Source organism: Pan paniscus, chromosome 6, assembly GCF_029289425.2.
Source record: "Pan paniscus chromosome 6, NHGRI_mPanPan1-v2.0_pri, whole genome shotgun sequence".
Taxonomy (NCBI): Eukaryota; Metazoa; Chordata; class Mammalia; order Primates; family Hominidae; genus Pan; species Pan paniscus.
The window spans coordinates 99,532,543-99,553,923 of NC_073255.2; the positions used below are offsets into that span (position 1 = coordinate 99,532,543).

The following is a 21,381-nucleotide window of genomic DNA, read 5'->3' on the forward strand; positions in this document are numbered from 1 at the left end:
CCTTGCTCTTCTCTCAGGGATAATTACATTCTGGCTCACTGACTCAGGACTGGCCCTGTGACTCACTCTCATCAATGAACTCTACACAGAAGTGACGTGTGTTGCCTCTGGGGAGCAGCTGTAAGTCCCTTCTGCAATGCTGACTGGCAGTGGTCCAGAGTGAGGCTGTTCCCTCAATCTGAGCAAGCAGAGCTTCCTACTAAACTCCTAACCGTAGCCTACAAAGCTCTCCATTTATGATCTGGACCCTGTCTATCTCCAAACCTACTTCTAAGCCTCGTCTTCCACCACTCTCCAAATTCATCCAAACATGCAGACCTCCTTGTTGCCCTAGAGTTCTCCAAGCATGCACCACTTCATGTCCCTTATGCTTGCCCTTCCTCCCCATGGAGTATGGTGTTTTGTTTTTTTCCTTCTTGTGTTTTCTGTCTCTGCTCAAATATGATCTCATGAAGAGAAAGGTCTTCCTTGATCATAGATCTTATACCTCAGACTCTTCCTTGGATTGCTTTATCTCCCTACTTTTTTTTATTTTTTAAAACTGTTGTTTTTATTATTTTCAAGTTGTTTATTTATTGCCTAAGTCACCCACTACTGTGTTCTCAATGCTTAGGCAAGTACCTGACACATAACATCTGTTTAATAAATATGTCAAGTTAAATTAACAAATGTAGTTTAGAGCAGGGCCGAATTTCACATTCTTGAATAAACGGTTTGTTCTATTGCTACAAGGAATTTTCATAAATAGCAACAAGCGAAATAATTTAACTCCTTGAAATATATACTTAAAAATAAAGGAGACAGAACACAGATACAATAACATTAGCATACCTTTCAAAATAGATATGTTAGATATTTCATCCTAAGATTATGAAACAATGAAAATAAAACATATCATGGTGGAGCAAGATGGAAAAATCTGTGGTGAAGAGTATAAATTGGATGCACATCACTTAATAATGATCACCATGCCTAGTTCCTAACTTTTAATTAGCTTGTTGGTAAAATGAAGATAGAGAAATATATTAGTCTGTTCTCACACTGCTATGAAGAACTGCCCAAGACTGGATAATTTATAAAACAAAGAGGTTTAATTGACTCACAGTTCTGCATGGCTGGGAGGCCTCAGGAAACTTACAATCATGGCAGAAGAGAAAGCAAACACATCCTTCTTCACATGATTTCAGGAAAGGAAAGAATGAGAGCCAAGCAAAGGGGGAAGGAAGCCCCCTATAAAACTGTAAGATCTTATGAGAAGTTACTATCACGAGTCTAGCATGGGGGAAACTGCCCTCATGATTCAATTATCTCCACCTGGTCCCACCCTTGACATGTGGGGATTATTACAATTCAAGATGAGATTTAGGTGGGGACACAGAGCCAAACCATATCAACAGATTATTGTGAGATTAAAAATCTATATTCATGGCCAGGCACGGTGGCTCACACCAGTAATCCCAGCACTTTGGGAGGCCGAAGCAGGCAGATCACCTAAGGTCAGGAGTTCAAGAGCAGCCTGGCTAACATGGTGAAACCTCGTCTCTACTAAGCATACAAAAATCAGCAAGGCATAGTGGCGGGCACCTGTAATCCCGCTACTCGGGAGGCTGAGGCAGGAGAATTCCTCGAACTTGGGAGGCGGAGGTTGCAGTGAGCCTAGATTGTGCCACTGCACTCCAGCCTGGATGACAATGTGAGACTCCATCTCAAAAAAAAAAAAAAAAAAAAACTATATTCACTTTTTTTTTATATAGTGTCTGCACATAGAACGTATTCAATAAGTATTGGTTCATTTCTTTACCTTGGCTTATTTATATTATCATTAATTTTAATATATTTTAAATTTTGAACATATAACACATCAATACTTAAAAGTAGATTACCTAATCATAAATATTTTCCAAATAGAAAGTCTATCTAATGATGAAAAAGCATTACGTTATACACTTTAACTTAAAAATTTAACCATTGTAAACTAAAATTCTCTTTCCTCATGAATATATGAAATTCATATAAATTTCTGTAGATTATTAGGCTTTAGTGAGATTTAAAAAATGTATAGCTTACTTTATTATAGGAACATAAGTATGTTTAATTTAAGTTGAAATGGTTGCTAGAAAATGTATTAAAAAATCACTCTACTTTTTTTCCCATATAAAACCCAACTCTCATAATTATCTAGCATATCATCAAATCACATGAGTGTTGCTTGAAATAGTCATGACCAGATGTTAAGTACAGTTTTGTCTTCATAATTTTAACAAGATATGGTTTAGTTTTTTTCTTGTTTTTTTAAAGCTCACTGATTACACAATACATTCTCTCTCCACAAAGTATATAAAGTTTGTTCCAACAAAAGTATACAAAATAAAAAAGTAAAATATATTAAAAATGAAATTTTAGGACTGCTATCTGCTGAAAACAGTAGAAAATGAAGGTAAGAGGAGAAATTTGGAGATAAAAATTTTTTTCAGTAAATATTCTTATACTCACTCTGAATCACTAGAAATGATATCTCTAATTGTCCCTTTATGTAGCCTGATCCTGTAATTCAAATAAAGTTCTATTGTCATTAAGTGGGTTAAATAATTGTATCAATACTCCATCTAAGGAAGTATAATACTACTACTTTACCTTTCCACCCTCACCATTTATGTTCTGCTACACAAGGAAAAGAAAACTATATGTCACATTTTCCTCCTTAAAATTATGAAGAATTCTGAATCTTTGGAAAGAATGGAAAAGAAAGTTTAAAGTTTTTCTTTATAAAAGTAAATATCCTTTAGCACAGAGTTAGCTGGTACTCCCCCAAATCCATTCTCTACTAATGTTAGTAATAGAATTCCAAATATTTAGCTGGGCACGTGAAGCCTAAGTCACCCTTTCAGCTAGGTTTGGCCATGTAACTAAGTTCATGGCCAAGGGAACATAAGCAGGAGAGCCATGCCTGGGCTCTTGGGATATGTTCTTAAGGAAAGGCTGCACTTCCTTCTTTTCTCTCTCTGGTTGCTTGGAACACAGACTTGATAATGGGTCCTTAAGCACCCATTTTGTACATGAAATGGAGCTGAGTATTGGGAATAATTCAGCTGAGTATTGGGAATAATTCAGTAACAGACAGAATCTGAGTCCCCAGTGATTCCTGAAACTACCGTGTCAACTCGGAACTTCTACCTCTAGTTTGCTTTTATATGAAGGAAAAATAAAATTATTATCTTGTATTTTTGTCAATTTAGCAAAACCTAATTCTAACTGATAAAACCACATTCATGAGACTTTCTTTCATATTAATAGCATACTTTATATTGCAAACAACAACTCATAAAGGCATAGATAGAATCCCTTAATATCACACAAATGATGTTAAATATTTAAGTGGAGGGAAATTACAGTGATTCAAACTACTGCTGATTAACTAAAAATCTAAAATTAAGATCAAACAAACCCAAGGTCGTAACTATTTTAAGAGCTACTTCTGTGTACCTTATTCTAAATTTTATTTCATGGGAGAGAAAGCAAAAATATCAATTCATGGTTCAGTGTGTGCACACTAGCAACACTTGATGTAGAAGCTGAAGCTCCCAGCAAGAGAGAACAGCTTGAGAACAACGTCTAAGGGGTTTTATGTGCAACAATGTCAAGCTGTAAGTGGGCTAAGCTCAGTTACAGAGCTGAAATCCTATTGCTTCAGGGAAAGTAGGTTCTCTAAGGTTATCCACTTAAAAACAGATGGAACAGTTCTAGAGCAGTGTTTCATGCCCAGACAATAGGGCTGGTAGGAACTAAACTAGAAAGGCAGGACCCAGCCAGCCACTTGGTTGGGATAAAGGCCAAGAGGAAGATAAAACTGAAGTCAAACTCAAAACCTAAGTAGGATTTAGCAAAGGATAGAGACAATAGGTAGAACTATATAAGAAAGAACACCATGACAAAACATTGACAAAACACCAAAACACAACACCATGACAAACACCATTGAGGCCAATAAAACAAAGGGACAAATAAAAACAAACAGCAAAACAAAACATAAGAGTATTCTTCAAAGAAGGACCATGCAATCTCTTTGCTTAAAGCAGAACTAACAATTAGGGAAGAGGTGAGAGTGAGTTCTGAGGTCACTAAAAACCTGCGGTCTGCATCATGGCAGATGGAAAGCCACAGAAGGACTATAGTGTTGGCTGCCTTTTCCACATGTGCCTTTGAAAGAGATCACTCCGACAGAACAGGTGAGAAGGGCTTGAGGAAAAACTAGTTTGGAGTCAGCTTTTTAGAACACTGAGGCAGTGGAGGGAAATAATGACAGTTTCTACCAGAGCGAATGAGGCAAACAGGAAGAGGAATGGTAACTTTGAGGGCATAATTAGAAGCACTTAATGAGGGCAAGATCAGAAGCACTTAGAGAGCTGAGCTGTGGGGCAGTGGCAGAACAATGGGATGAGCCAGGGCTCTGGCTTTGGTGGTTTTGCAGATGGTACTGCCAGAACTGGAATAGAAACTTGAAAATTTTAGAGAAAACCCCGTTTTAGGGGGAAATGACATGATAGGTGTTTGTAAGATGTAATTTGAAGTACCTATTGGACATCCAGGTAGGTAGACTCACAAAAATTTGTCTTTTTGAGTATACCTCAGAAGAGCATCAGATACACTAAACTCCAGGCATGATGCTATAAGAGGGTTCCAAAAAATTTAGCTAAAATTTGGGCCATATTGCTATGATGTTACTCAAAACATGAAAGTCGAGATAATACAATTGTACATCATTGACGACATGCAGAAGTGATCAGGATATCTCATTTGCCAGCCCTCTCTCTTCCCCCAAACAGTACTGTTTCGTAAAGGAGACTGCAGAGTTTCCACAGGGATCATTAGACTAAAGAGGGCTTTTGTTATATTTTTAGATATGTGAACATCTTGAGAATACTCATAATATTACAAGGTACACAGAGTTTGAAGATTCAGATTAATGAATTAAGGTGGCTGAGAAATATACAAATCACAAGCATGATATTGAGAACGATAAGAACTATTTACTAAGCCTGTAATCAAAATGTACAATTTGTATTTGGGAAACATCAAGTTAGAGTCTCAAACTAGTCTATTTAAGAACTCATCTCACAGGTTGCACAGCCACAGAACATCCCTAGTTCTATAAAAGTAAGTGAAAGCAATTTTAAATCTGCAAACAAAGACAGTCGTCTAAAGCTGCTTAAAAAATAAAAATAAAATCACCTCTCTAGGGCAGGAACTCTTGCGGGTTTCTGAATTGGCAGGGTCATTTCCCCAGAGGCTGAAAAGAACGGACCTGCACTCGTTCCATTTTATGCTACTGCTTGCTTGCTTGTGCTCTTGTTTGATTTGCATTTCAACTCCATTTCTGCCAACAAATGCAGCCCCAGGTTCTCCTTAGAATAACTTCTTCCCGGCCAGGCACGGAGTCAAATTACAAACTAAATTGGGGAAGGAGGCCAAACGAAGATCCACCTTGGCTTGCTCCTTATGTAGGAGTTTACTAGGGCTGCACCTGGGATTGGCTTTCTCTGCCAGGCCTTTTCTATTATCTAATTCAGCTGTAAGGTAGGTTGAGTCTCTCCTTTTCTCTGACAGTGTTTTAAATTTTTTAACTATTCATGCTTTTAAGCTCTTTTAAAAGTATTGCAGATCCTTTAGGATTTTGATTAAATTTTAATATACATGAATATGATTAAAAATAAGTAAATAATAAAACTAAGGTTTTGAATGTAAAATAGAGTAGGTCTTGTTCCCAGGACTGGCTCTGCCTCCAGCTATGTGACCCTGGGCAAGTCATTATACTTTTCTGTTCGCGCGCGTGTGTGTGTGTGTGTGTGTGTGTGTGTGTGTAAAAAGAAGAGCTGATTTTTAACAGGCCTTGGCAGTTGTCAAAGTCTCTGTAATATAGACTTGTAATGTAATGCAAAACGACCCTATGAAAAAGATGGTAATTTTCTTTGAAGGTGTTTCTCTCTTTCATAAAACACCTTCTGGTATCAGCAATAAAGGGCAGGGACCATTACTGCTTTTCTTTGTTTCAGAATAAATTTTGAACTTTTTCCCAACAAAGTCCCTTAGAATTTTTAGCAATACACATTTCTCTGCAGTTCTATTTCTGTCTCACAAGCCTGTTGCTTTTCTTTTTCAATAGCTACACTCCCTTCCCCCATTAAAGACAAATAAATCTCCTCTGCTAAACTGGCCTTTCCCTGCTAACTTTCAACTTCAGGGTAAGAAGCAACTCGCCTGTTAGCCAGGTGTATTTAGAGATGAGGAGGCCATGTTCCTTTAGTTGACATCTCAAAGAGCTTTGAGCAAGGCCTGTCTGAAAAGCAGTTTGACCTCTGAATAACTTCTTGCTCATATCCTACCCAGATGATAGCAATGTTTTCTTGTTTAAATAAGTGTTTTCCCTCCCTCCTACTTTCCTGGAAAATAATTAAATCAAATGTCCACGACACAGTATAAAACAAAGAGCCAGGTGGAATTAATATTGAAAATCCACCCCTAAATGTATTCTAATTATGAATTATTTGAACACTTCCTTTTCTCTAAAACGGATGTAGTTTTAGAACCTGCCTATGTAAAGTTGTAATGGTGATTAAATGAGATAAAACAGAGCCTGGAAAACAGTGAGCACTGAATAAGCATTATCTATTGTTATTTGATCATCTTCAGATGTAATTAAAAGCTTACGATGAAACATTTGTCAATTTCATGCTAACTAGAGAAATCTTTGTAATTTCATGTGTAAAATTTGCTAGTGTTTTCACCATTTGAGAAACTATGTTATTCCCTTGATAATAAATACACAGACCTCTTGAATCTATTAAGTGTGATAAGATACTTGGGAAAGTAAGAAAGAAGGGGCAAGACTTAAAAGATTAGGAATCTGGAAAAATTCAACAAAGAAAGAGGAAAGATAAAAGAGAGAAACACTAAATATGATTAAATAATTATGTCATAATGGAAGTGTTCATAAAATAGAAAAAAATAATATTCCAATAGGCAGGATTTGAGATTACCACAATATTGAAAGATTAAGGAAGGATGAACTGAAAAGCACAGTAAAATCTTGCTATATACTCCAGAAGCTATTTGCACTTCTCAGTTAACACTTTCAGATTCTTGGTTTATGCCTGTTTCCCAAACTTGCTTGTATTTATAAGAAGGGTAGGGTCAAGGTTTATTTATTCACCATGGTATCCCCAGCACTCAGTACTATCATAGTAAATGCTCAATAAACATGTGCTGATTTAAAACAGAAGTGTATGACAGAAGCCAGTGGAAACCACCTCCCCAACACTACTGCCAAAGGAATTTGGAGATGCTATTACTGAAAGAGTAAACAAAAGAGATTATAATGCTATCGTATTTTTGAATTGAAAGAAAACAAGACAAAAACTGTGAACATAATTTCTGACACATTCATTTTTAAAATATTTATCATGTAGTACCTAGCCTAGCCCATGTTCTCCTGGAGCTTAGAATCTAGTAGTAGAGACAATATTCATATCTGTGTATGCAAACGACAATTTAATTAATTGAGGTAAGTGTCCCGAAATAGAAGTGTGTCATCCTGTGCAATGTGTAACTGGATCAGGAAGGTGGGTGGGGGGATGATTGGTGATATTTAAGCTGAATGATGAAGTAGGCATTAGTCAGGCAAAAGCTGGTGGGTGGGGGGATAATTCCAGGCAGAAAGAACAGCATATGAAAAGGTTTTGAGGCAGGAAAGAGCTTCCTGGCCTACTCCCAGAACTGAAAGATACCAGTGTAGCTAGAATATAGTGGACAAAAGGAAAAGAGGTGAGTGAGGAGTTGAACCATCAGGGATAGTTCATCTGTTGGTCAGCTGATAGGAAATCATTGAGAAAATTCAAACAGGAGAATAATACAGAGTTACATTTTAAAATGTGTATTCTAGCTGGATGTGGTGGTGCATGCCTAGAGTCCCATCTGCTTGGGAAGCTGAGGTGAGAGGATTGCTTGAACCCAGGAGTTCAATATGGTATTGAGCCATGATGGCACCACTGCACTCCAGCCTGGGCCACAGAAGAGACCCTGTCTAAGAAAAAAATAAATAAATAAAAATAAAAAATAAAAAAGGATAGAAGATGGAGAATAAACGTGGAGAAACACATTTTTGAGATTACTATAGTAATGAACACGGTTTTGAGATTACTATAGTAATGAAAGTGGAAGAAAATTGTGCCTTGGGGTAAAGTGGAGCCACTGGAGACAGAGACATGTGAGTGATTTAAGATGTATTTAGAAGGTAAAACTTTGGCTGAATGGAGAAAGAAGGACACAAATAGGTTAAAAATGACTTTCTGGATCCTAGCTTGAGCAAGCCCGATGGATGTTCCTTTTATTGAGAAGAAGATTGAAGGGCAAGGAGAGATTGGGGTTCAGTTTTAGAAATGTTCAGTTTAGATGCTGAGAGCACATCCAAGCAGTGACATTAAGTGCACAGATGAGCCTTTGCTTTTATCTCCACCTGCTTCAGTGCTATCCCATTGAGCTGCTTTGCTGAGATCCAGCCAACCTCCCCTGTAAAGTCATGGTGGTGGAAAGATGCTAAAGCATTTGAAGCTGAGAAGGGAGTTGTGATATTTTAGAGAGCAATTTTAATAAGTACTAGAGCCCTAATGTACAGCTTGGTAACTATAGTTAAGAAGATGTTGTAGACTTGAAATTTGTTGAGAGTAAAGTGTTCTCATCTCACACATACACGGTAACTGTGAGGTGATGAATATATTAATTAATTTGTGGTAGTCATTTTGCAATGTGTACATATATCAAACATCATGTTTTACACCTTAAATATATACAATTTTTATTTGTCAATCATACATCAATAAGGCTGATAAAAAAGACATTACTGAGGAAGTTTAGAAGTAAAAAGAACAAGAATAAAAATGGGACATTGTGAATGTGGAAGAACTGCATTCTCTGTGCTTGTTAATTTTGGGATGACTCATTGTATTTGGTTTGTAAGTGGATTTTGGAAATACAAGTGATTGTAATTAAGAGGAAAGAGGCTAATAAAGAAGAATAATGCTTTAGATCTTTTTGTTGACCTCACTTCTAAGGACATGTAAATGCCTTCAGAAAACTTCTCCCAGCTCCCCTCAACTTCTTTTTTAATCTTTTTTTTTCCTTTTTCTTCTTTCATTTTTATTTTCTTTCATAATCTTTACGTGTCTTTCTTTTCCTTGGTGCCCTGTTTCTAGAGCTGGAAATTTAGGCAGAGGAGGGGATGTTGTAAACACTAGAAAGATTTTAAAAAACAGGCAATTTTTTTAGCTTTAGTACTGTTTAAAAGGACTACCTTCACAGTTTTGTGTAATCAATTTTGGTTCTGTATTATTGATAGGAAAGTTCCTATAGATGGTACGTATATGTCAAGAAAAATGTGCATCAACTCCTCCTGTCTGAATTTTACTCAAATTAAGTAGAAAAGAGTAAATCATGTAAAAAAGAAGTTTGATCTGGGAAAATTTTCTGTGAGATGCTTTTGTGGAGAAAACATATCGTACATTATAAAGACATAGAAATCTCAAACCATGTAGTAATAACTGCCTCTCATTTAGAAAGTAAATTTGGAAATCAAGTTTTTCCGGACTGCATTTATCAGAACTCTAGTGTCTTAAGACAAAATGAAATATTGGCTCTGTAATTGTAAGGGGGTTCTGTAATACAGTAAATCTGAAGAATGTCCTCTACCATACTCCCTCATGGAGCTTCAAGACACATATGAGCATCTAAAGGCTCTTAACTATCCCACAGCAAAGTGGCCTGTATAAAGCATCCCAGCATCTCCAAAGCTTACTTAAGCCTTGAACATTTTGTTCTTCTCAGTATAGCTTTTAAGGATCCTGCAAAAGACCAGTTTGGTTAAAGCTTATGAAAGTCATTAAAGAAATATTTCCTTCTTTAGAAAACGTTTGTAGTTAGAGATTCTATTCTTCTTGTTCATTCACATATTCTGCAACCTTCACTATTGGGAAGTACTGCCTGGTACCTAAACTATCTGATTGAAATGTCAATCTTATTTTTCACAAATTCTTACTTTTTTAACCAAAAGGACCTGAGCATTTCCTCTCAGAAAGACTTTTTGGACAACTGAAGAAACATATTTAATCATATTTGCACCTTCTCTTCTCTAATCTAGATATCTTTAATCACTTATTTCATAAAGTCAATTTTCCACATGTTACATTACTCATTATTTTTAATAGGATATAAATTCTTTGTTTTACGGCACAACAATATATTTTGAGCTATTACTACATTTAGGTTTTAATTCATCTAAAAAGTCAGAAACTTGAAAACCGCACACTTTTGTAAAGCTTTAAAACTACATGAAAAATAATTAATATGAAAATCCATCTGCCTTTGGTTCACTTCATTTCCTTGCAACATGCTACCCATGTTCATTTCTCTCAGTTAAGAAAACTCATCAAATGAAAACCTCTTGTTCCTTAAGTAATGATACTGTGAAACTTCTCAATGCACAACAGATTGGATATTTGCACGTATATAATGAGTGGACTATTGTGGACTCAGGATATTTTTGCAATAATTTATCCTTTAACTTTATCCTCCAATGTTATGACATCAACCTTTCATAGAAGAATCTTTTTTCCAGATGGGAAAAAGTATTCACTAGCATAATCTAAACTCTATTAGTTTGATAAAACAATATATTTATCCATAAGCAAATTGAAATTTAATTTTTTATTTCTATTTTTAATAACCGCATTGCAAATATAAATGTATAAACTCTCTAAAGTTAATAATTTCTCTTTTCCAGCTGCATTGTCTATTGTATAAATACAATAAAATATTTTAAAATAGCCCCACTTACTAATTCAAATCTAAATAATGCAACTAAATATAAAATCTTAAAATTCTTAATCCTCATTGAGAGTTGCATAATTTTTACAAAAATCCCAAATGTCTTGTTAACATTGATAAGGCTTCAAGAAGAGGGTGAATTATAGAATATTAATAATTATAAAATGTATATTGGATACCATAATATGTGAAGCACTGTACAAAATAGTGTGCAAATATTACTAATATGACAATGCTAAATGTCTTCAAGGAGCTCAAACTCACTGGAGGTGATTGCACATTGAAACAAAGCAGAATAGCTGGGCGTGGTGGCTCATGCCTGTAATCTCAGCACTTTGGGAGGACAAGGTGGGTAGATCACAAGGTCAGGAGTTCAAGACCAGCCTGGCCAAGATGGTGAAACACCATCTCTACTAAAAATGCAAAAATTAGCCGGGCATGGCAGCATGCATCTGTAATCCCAGCTACTCAGGTAGTTGATGAAGGAATTGCCTAAACCCAGGAAGTGGAGGTTGCAGTGAGCCGAGATCATGCCACTGCACTCCAGCCTGGGCAACAGAGCGAGACTCCATCTCAAAAAAAAAAAAAATTAAAAAAACAAAGCAGAATAAAACGAAACTGATCTAATTCAGTCATACACACACTATCGTAACAAATGAAAAGAAAGCATCAACAATTCACAATTGTCAAATCTTGGAAACAACCCAAATGCCCATCAATGAGTAGATAAAGAAACTGTGATGTGTGTATGTATATAGATGGAATACTATATCTATACATATGGTATACATATATATCATGTATACATATATATGGTGAGAGAGATATATATGTGTGTATATGTATATATTTATATATACATATATAGATATATATATATGAATGATGGAATACTACACAGCCAAAAAAAGGAATGAATGAACAGCATTTGCAGTGACCTGGATGAAATTGGAGACTATTATTCTAAATGAAGTAGCTCAGGAATGGAAAATCAAACATCGTATGTTCTCACCAATATGTGGATGCTAAGCTATGAGGATGCAAAGGCATAAGAATGATGCAATGGACTTTGGGGACTTGGGGGGAAGAGTGGGAGGGTGGTGAGGGATAAAAGACTATAAATATGGTGCAGTGTATACTGCTCAGGTGATGAGTGCACCAAAATTTTGCAAATCACCACTAAAGAACTTACTCATTTAACCAAATACCACCTGTACCCCAATAACTTGTGGGAAAAAATAATAATAAAATAATAAAACATTTAAATATATATATATATATAGAAAGCATAAGCAGCCACTGCAGCAAGCTGAGGAAATGATGATTTTTTGGATAGGGATGTTGAGGATGGAATCACATAGGAAACTCAGTGACATATGAAGGTTTTTAAATGTTGAAGAAAAGCATGATGTTCATGGGGACTGTTTGAACACAGACATGAAGTTTAAATATGAAGACATGTTCAAAAATGATGAAAATAAAATAATGTTAAGTAGTATTTGAGTGGGATGAGGGTCTGAAGTTGGCTTGGAGTTAGATTGTATGTCAGATTGATAAGTTTTTTGTTTTCATTGGTGCTTTTTTGATGTTGTTATTATTTACTTTTAAAATCCATAAATAAACATATAACCTATTATCCCATACTTCTTTTGAATTATATAAAATAAAATTAAGTTTCTTTCCTTTGCCAGGTATTTTCTGTCTTGCTTAGCTGTTCTTTAGGCAATAATATATTCTTCATAATACTGTAAACTCTTCGCCAATTACTAGAAGTATTCCTTTCATTGTACTTTTAATTCTCGGCTTTTAAAAATAACACATGCAATTGAGATATTTGTAAATATAAGGGACAAAAGAAAACTATAGAGTGCCAAGAATAAACCTTTTAATGTGAATTATACATGAGAGGCTTGTAATTTGGTGAAAGTGATGTAGAAAACTTTTTTTTTCTTTTTTTTTTTTTATTAGACTTTAAGTTTTAGGGTACATGTGCACATTGTGCAGGTTAGTTACATATGTATACATGTGCCATGCTGGTGTGCTGCACCCACTAACTCGTCATCTAGCATTAGGTATATCTCCCAATGCTATCCCTCCCTCCTCCCCCCACCCCACCACAGTCCCCAGAGTGTGATATTCCCCTTCCTGTGTCCATGTGATCTCATTGTTCAATTCCCACCTATGAGTGAGAATATGCGGTGTTTGTTTTTTTGTTCTTGCGATAGTTTACTGAGAATGATGATTTCCAATTTCATCCATGTCCCTACAAAGGACACGAACTCATCATTTTTTACAGCTGCATAGTATTCCATGGTGTATATGTGCCACATTTTCTTAATCCAGTCTATCATTGTTGGACATTTGGGTTGGTTCCAAGTCTTTGCTATTGTGAATAATGCCGCAATAAACATACGTGTGCATGTGTCTTTATAGCAGCATGATTTATAGTCCTTTGGGTATATACCCAGTAATGGGATGGCTGGGTCAAATGGTATTTCTAGTTCTAGATCCCTGAGGAATCGCCACACTGACTTCCACAATGGTTGAACTAGTTTACAGTCCCACCAACAGTGTAAAAGTGTTCCTATTTCTCCACATCCTCTCCAGCACCTGTTGTTTCCTGACTTTTTAATGATCGCCATTCTGACTGGTGTGAGATGGTATCTCATTGTGGTTTTGATTTGCATTTCTCTGATGGCCAGTGATGATGAGCATTTTTTCATGTGTTTTTTGGCTGCATAAATGTCGTCTTTTGAGAAGTGTCTGTTCATGTCCTTCGCCCACTTTTTGATGGGGTTGTTTGTTTTTTTCTTGTAAATTTGTTTGAGTTCATTGTAGATTCTGGATATTAGCCCTTTGTCAGATGAGTAGGTTGCGAAAATTTTCTCCCATTTTGTAGGTTGCCTGTTCACTCTGATGGTAGTTTCTTTTGCTGTGCAGAAGCTCTTTAGTTTAATTAGATCCCATTTGTCAATTTTGTCTTTTGTTGCCATTGCTTTTGGTGTTTTAGACATGAAGTCCTTGCCCATGCCTATGTCCTGAATGGTAATGCCTAGGTTTTCTTCTAGGGTTTTTATGGTTTGAGGTCTAACGTTTAAATCTTTAATCCATCTTGAATTGATTTTTGTATAAGGGGCAAGGAAGGGATCCAGTTTCAGCTTTCTACATATGGCTAGCCAGTTTTCCCAGCACCATTTATTAAATAGGGAATCCTTTCCCCATTGCTTGTTTTTGTCAGGTTTGTCAAAGATCAGATAGTTGTAGATATGCGGCGTTATTTCTGAGGGCGCAAATAAACTAGAAAATCTAGAAGAAATGGATACATTCCTCGACACATACACTCTCCCAAGACTAAACCAGGAAGAAGTTGAATCTCTGAATATACCAATAACAGGAGCTGAAATTGTGGCAATAATCAATAGTTTACCAACCAAAAAGAGTCCAGGACCAGATGGATTCACAGCCGAATTCTACCAGAGGTACAAGGAGGAACTGGTACCATTCCTTCTGAAACTATTCCAATCAATAGAAAAAGAGGGAATCCTCCCTAACTCATTTTATGAGGCCAGCATCATTCTGATACCAAAGCCTGGCAGAGACACAACCAAAAAAGAGAATTTTAGACCAATATCCTTGATGAACATTGATGCAAAAATCCTCAATAAAATACTGGCAAACCGAATCCAGCAGCACATCAAAAAGCTTATCCACCATGATCAAGTGGGCTTCATCCCTGGGATGCAAGGCTGGTTCAACATACGCAAATCAATAAATGTAATCCAGCATATAAACAGAGCCAAAGACAAAAACCACATGATTATCTCAATAGATGCAGAAAAGGCCTTTGACAAAATTCAACAACGCTTCATGCTAAAAACTCTCAATAAATTAGGTATTGATGGGACGTATTTCAAAATAATAAGAGCTATCTATGACAAACCCACAGCCAATATCATACTGAATGGGCAAAAACTGGAAGCATTCCCTTTGAAATCTGGCACAAGACAGGGATGCCCTCTCTCACCACTGCTATTCAACATAGTGTTGGAAGTTCTGGCCAGGGCAATTAGGCAGGAGAAGGAAATAAAGGGTATTCAATTAGGAAAAGAGGAAGTCAAATTGTCCCTGTTTGCAGATGACATGATTGTATATCTAGAAAACTCCATTGTCTCAGCCCAGAAAACTTTTTAAGGATTGTATAGGTTAAGGATGGCCCCTGTGTAGGAGAATAATAAAATAGAATGGCAATTGAACTCCGGGACTAAAACACAGAGGAAATGCAGACCAAGATGGTTCTATTCAGGACACTGACAAATGGTAACTATTTAGAGCATCACAATTTATAAGAGTAAATAAATAAGAAACCAACAAAAATATTTTCTAAGTATTATTTATCAGACCCCAGGTATTTAAACAATTCACTCCCTAACTTTTACTGAGGACCCTGTTCAAATATCTCTTAAAGAAGATTTGCTGGACTATTCTATTTAAATAGCAGAATATAAGTTTAGAATGGAATGGGATTCTAGAAAAGAGAGAAAAAAAGGTCAAAATTTAGAGAAATCAAAAGTTAATATATTTGAAATATTCTTACTGCCACCATAAATGGATAAGCATATATTCTGCTTTAATCACAATCACTTAAAAGATTAGATATTTTAATATGGGCTATAGAATTAGATACATTAGTCATCACTTGAGATCACTAGCTATGCCAGAATAAATTAGTACAGCAACCTTTTGGGGGGAAAAGGCAGTAAAATACAATTTGAAATAATCAGTGGTGTTATAGAGCTCTCTTTGCTTAGATCATTGAAGACTAGTTCTTCCAATTTGAATTAAATGAATCCATTGGATTCTTATTTATTCTTAACTGAATGCACACTTTAAAGAGATACCCAAAGTGATTCATTAAATAATTTAAAATCACCTTTGTATTATATAGTGGCATGAGAAAGGAAATTAGGTGACAATTCATGGGAATATTTTGTATATATTGGCAAATAAAAACATAGCACCATTCTAGCAAATATGAAGAATAAACAAATAGTTACATTTTACGGTGGGAGAAACTAAAGTGCATAGAGATTAATGGTTTACTGAAGACCATCTATATTGCTGTGGATATTAGTTGGAATAAAAAAATGATTTTTGTCTTAGTTCTATAAACAAGTTGTATTATAGTTTTTGCAAGAACGTGTATGTAATTTTTGTCAGTGAAGTCAACATTGCTATTTTCTGCATTTAGGCCCTAAGACAGATATAAATATGTACATGTAAATAATCATAACAGAGAAAATAAGCATTTTGATAAAATATTTTATTAATAATAATAATATAATCATGGTTATAAAAATAACAACTTTATTAACTACAGAAAGTTTATAATACAAGTCATAACCACAGTGTTCCCTTTTTTGGGTAAGCATACAGCTATACCACTCAATAGGCAGCTTATTAATTTCCTATTTACATACAAGACAAACAGTCATAGCATCCACAGTATTTCATTTTCAGTTTCCTAAAGACAGAAACTTTCTGTGCAAATGGAAATGAACCTACTTAAAAGTTACACTGTCAAGATATATATGGTCCAAAAAATTTTAACTTTTTTTGTATTAGTAAATTCTTAGTTCCAACCTTAGTTGAATGTTGAATGACAACTTCTTTTTGGACTTTATCATGACAAGTGATTTATTTTAAAATTATGTATTTTAAAAACAAAGGCCATGTACTTTTACCAAAATTAGTTTTATTTTTTAAATGAGTTTGCCTATATGTATGGGATGTAATTAATTATAATAGTATTTTTTGAATCTCAATAAATCGATTTAAGTCTTTTTAGTATAAGATCTTATTAAAATTCTTTACCTCATGATCTCTATATTGCAAAACCAGTATTTCTTTTAAAAAAATTTAAAAACAACAATGAAATGCCTGACAGCAATTTCCCACTTCTTGACAGTGTTCTTTTCAAGAGAATGTTGTGGCTATAACATTCACTTTGTACAGTACCATTGGTACCAACAAGAAATATTCACAGGAATAAGTGAAATACAATTTTGCTATCACATGCCATTATTGTTAATTTTCTTGCCTTCCAGTGTCTCACACTTCCCATAATTTGAAACACTTAGATAGCAAGCAAAAGCCTGTTAATACTAGAAATTGACTCAATAGATTTTACTGAGGACCTGCCCACAGCATATAGGTAAAAGTCATTACACATTTTACAATAAAATTAAAGAAGTATACAAAAGGATTATCATTCCTTCTGCACGGCAGAGGCATTATGAAAAATATTTTAGTTTTACACTTCAATTCCTGGTAGACATGAGAAAATGTCTACAATTATAACAGTACATAACCATTATTCAAACAGCCAAACCAAAAATCACATTGAAACCTTCTGATTTAAAAGATCCTTTTGTCAATGACACAAAATAAAGTGGATTGTTGGATGTTTAAAAATGTTTAATAATTTATTCAGCAAAGAACACCTGGTAAATAGTGTCTTCCACCAGCAAATAATGACATGACTCTACCCTGTTCTACCACCTAAAATAACATGGACCTTGTTCATCTAAGTTTCACTGTCAATTCCACCCATGTCCCTCTATCACGAAAGGAGCCTCCCAAAGAGAGAATTACTTTGTACGGTTTGTTTGATGATTTATTGGTGGTATTGTTTTTAGCCTTTAATAAAATGAAAAATACTAGCCTCAAAATGTCTAAATACTTAGCTGTATCTTGTATCTAGCTAATCTTTATCTGTATTTCCAGGAAATTTAGAGGAAGAGTCATTAAAGAAGTATTTTTAAAATGTGAGTATTTAAAATTATGACAAGTTTTATAAAAGTTTTACAAATATCATTAATATGCAATAATAAAATTTCACTGGTTCAGCCAGAAGAAACTATGAAATATACTTTATATTTTGGCAATATGCTCTTGAAATTTCTAGGAGTTCTTACTAAAATGGTGTATTATATAAGGAAAAGAGAAATACAATCAGATAAGATGATAGAGACCAGCAACTAGTTGGATGTCTTTTTGCTTCCACTTTAAGTTTCTTGATGCCAGCACATATCTTATTATGAAAAAAAAAATTGTATAAGCATTTCTGGACTTGCCGCCCTATATTCTGTGGACTAAGCTCTCCATAAACTTAAAACCATTTTAGTCCAGATTGAACAGTACTCTAAAGAGCTGGTAGGGAATTGTTTGGGGACTTGGCCTTGATAAAAATCACTCAAGAAAACTAAGTCAGAGAAATGGGACTACTGGATTCACACCATTCAAAAAATTATTTTTAAAGGTGTTTTGTACAGGAAGATTTCTGCAAAAATTCAAAGCCTATCCTATTACTTTTTGTTATTCTATTTCTCAACAAATACATGATCTTTAGCTAAGCATGACAAATACAATGATAAATATGATAATTTGGCTGTTATACAGAACACAAAATTTAAATGTCTGTTACATATGGCATTAGGAGTGAACTTTGTAAAATGAAATAAGAAAAAATAAACATATCTTGATAAAATATCTGATTCAACAGATTCCACTCTACTTAAAAAAAAAATAAACGAATACAGAGTTGAGACAAACTAGTTTCTTTCCTTTCACAAGTTGTCTTTTACTTCAAAAAAGCTTTATTAGGCTAAAATCTTCCAGGTTGAGAAAAGTATTTTTATTTTTTTCTCCAATATATACTTTAATGCATGACTTGATGAAGGGTATTTATAAAACTTTGGAGACTTGGAAATTTTCCTCTTAAATTTTTTAAAATTTAAAGGCAGTGAGCTAGAAGCCAATCACAGCAGCAAGTCTTAGATTTAACCTATTTAAGTACATTTTTAATGACCAAAACACTTTTAAACTTCTTCAATTAGATACTGATCTGAGCACTTAAGAAATGCTTTAGGAAAATAGATCTACAAATATCTTGTGTAAATAAGTGGCCTTAAGTTTGGAGGAAACAAATTACACAAATAGAACTATTACCCTCTTTCCTTTAAGAATTAGAAACTACATGAAATAACTAGGATAATGAATACATGTAAACACCTAGATTAGGTGTTATTTAACTCTGGGTGATGGCCACACCTGAAATGCCAACCAAAGAAGATCATCTGCAGATTATGTATGGAGAATTAGCTAATCATTTTGATCTTGCATCATTTTTTAATATTTCTACTGGTCTTTAGAGATTTCTGGTTTTTTTGAGGTAAAACTATAGGTACATACTTCTAAAATATTTAGGGGTTACATTAGGTACACCATAATTTAAACTGTAGTGCATGCACATGTGTACCTAGGCATGTGTACATGGGTATGTGGTTTTGTAAAAAGTGTGTTCGTGTACCAGTATTGCAGGATACATGGTGAAGAGAAATGAATGAACTATAACATATAGCATATGAAATGTAATATAATTTAATATAGGGCTACAATTTAGGGACACAAGGTATAAATTGTTTTGGTGAGGTTAAAATAACATTTAATTTGTGGTTTACTCATTATTAAGAAACCAACATCAGAAAGCAGCTTAGACAGATTAATTGATTTTTTTTCCCATGAAATCTTTATCATCCAGCAAATATACCTGTGTGTTTTTTTAATCCATTCAAGTATCTTCAGGAGATATGTTATTACACTTGCATGTACCTTAATTCACTTCAACATTGACAAAATAACACTGACAAACAAAACAACAGAAAACACCCATAAACATTAATGAGAATTTCAACAAACATGACTCTCCAGTAGTTGTCTTAGGATTGTTGTAAGTGACATTTTAAATTCCACATTCTCTGAAATCTTCATGTAAAAGACAGTTGTATTGGTGGGTGCTTCAGACACACTTACTTCAGCTATGACTGTGGTACCTTATATGTTAAAATAATTTTGTGTATCCATTTTGCATAATATGCTACTCGGACAAAAATACCAGGACGATTTGGAATGGCACATCCACGACCAGGAACAATGACACCAAGAACCATTCTCATTTTATGTTGCTCACAAACAAGTGGGCCACCATAATCCCCCTAGGAGTAAGACATACAAAAACAAAGTATTATTAGGAATTAAAAAGAAGCTCATTAACATAATCATATATAGATTTGCATCTCAGAGATATATACAGAAAAAGAGAATAACTGCAACTGAAATATGAAGATATAAAAATTAGTGTACTAGACATTTGTTGACTTTCTACTGAATTAGCCAAGACTGAGATAAGTACAAAGTTTAAAGTGTTCTATTATGTGTGGTATTCTCCTAAAAATGACTTGCCTTTTCCAAAAGAGTCAACCATCCTTTTAAGTGTGCTTTGCCTTTGTTGGATGCAGACTAATATATAACCATCGGTGCCTATTTAATAAGGTAGATTTGATATTTATTTTGATCTTCTTACGTTCAATATAGAAAATTTGGAACATGTAGAAAAATACAAGTAAAAAAGAAAATAACTTGTAATCATATAGTTTTAACAATTAAACTGCATTATATTTTTTCTTATTTCTAAAGCTTTTTTTTTTTTGCCTCTCCCAATCCTGCCCTACATGATCTTAACAAGTTAAATAAAAAACTTGTTGTCAACAAAATAATTCTGTTAATTGAAATTGCTTTTCCAGGCAAGGAATATTCCTCCAGTTACTGCTGGTATTAGTAGTTAATATAGTTATAGTTATATTTTATACCCTCCTTTCTGTAGCGTGTCCTGTGATTTCATGGCATTTCTTATATGGTAAGCCTGTTGCATCATCAGATAGAGATAGATGAAAGATGAACAGATAGCTTTATTTGTGTTGTGTATATATACATACATATATTCATTTATGGTTTTATTTATTCATATAAATATAATGATATAAAAATATATAATAAGTAAATATAAATAAACAATGCACATAGTGATATATGTAACAACTACAACTGTGCTGCACCACTTTCATGAACCATGTAGCCTCCTAAGAATGCAGTGGCTGGCTTTTGGTATCTTTATATGCAGAAGAGTGTTTGGAACTACCTTAATTTTCCCTAAACAGCGATGGGGGAAACCACTGCAAAATTAACTTATGTGATTCAAATGGAAAGAAGAGAGCCATTGGCATTCTGTGATGGGGAAAACCAAGTTAGGGGTAAAGTAGAATTTCAAACAGTAAAGAAAAATAGTTTATTCCAAGAGACTATATAAACTATGCCAGTTGAGGAAAGAAAACTGATTTTTAAACAAATGTACTAGTGATTACTGAGACAAACTCCTCAAAGTAATTCACTCTGGAGACTTTCACTAAATATGATGTTACTGCTATTATACAAACATTTGGGAGATATCTCCTTCAAATTTATTTCAGTGGCTAAATTACCTTGATTTAAATGTCAGTGACATATATATTTTTAAAAACATTCTGGAGGATAAATACATGTTTGAGAAGTGGCGGAATCTACTTGAGGTCAAGTCTTATCGATAAAGTTAAAAACAACATATATAGTATACAG

General features: G+C 34.5%; 1 protein-coding gene across 2 annotated transcripts in view; it reads right to left on the minus strand.

Annotated features, from left to right (window-relative positions):
* Positions 1–16,175: 16,175 nt before the first annotated feature.
* The window catches only part of HGF (hepatocyte growth factor), a 71,372-nt gene continuing 66,166 nt past the window's right edge, over positions 16,176–21,381 (minus strand). For both annotated transcript variants that reach the window (XM_003822742.6, XM_008976326.4), the window contains one exon: positions 16,176–19,925. In XM_003822742.6, coding sequence (XP_003822790.2) covers positions 19,749–19,925 — 177 coding nt within the window. In that variant the 3' untranslated portion in view covers positions 16,176–19,748. The remainder of the gene's footprint in view (positions 19,926–21,381) is intronic.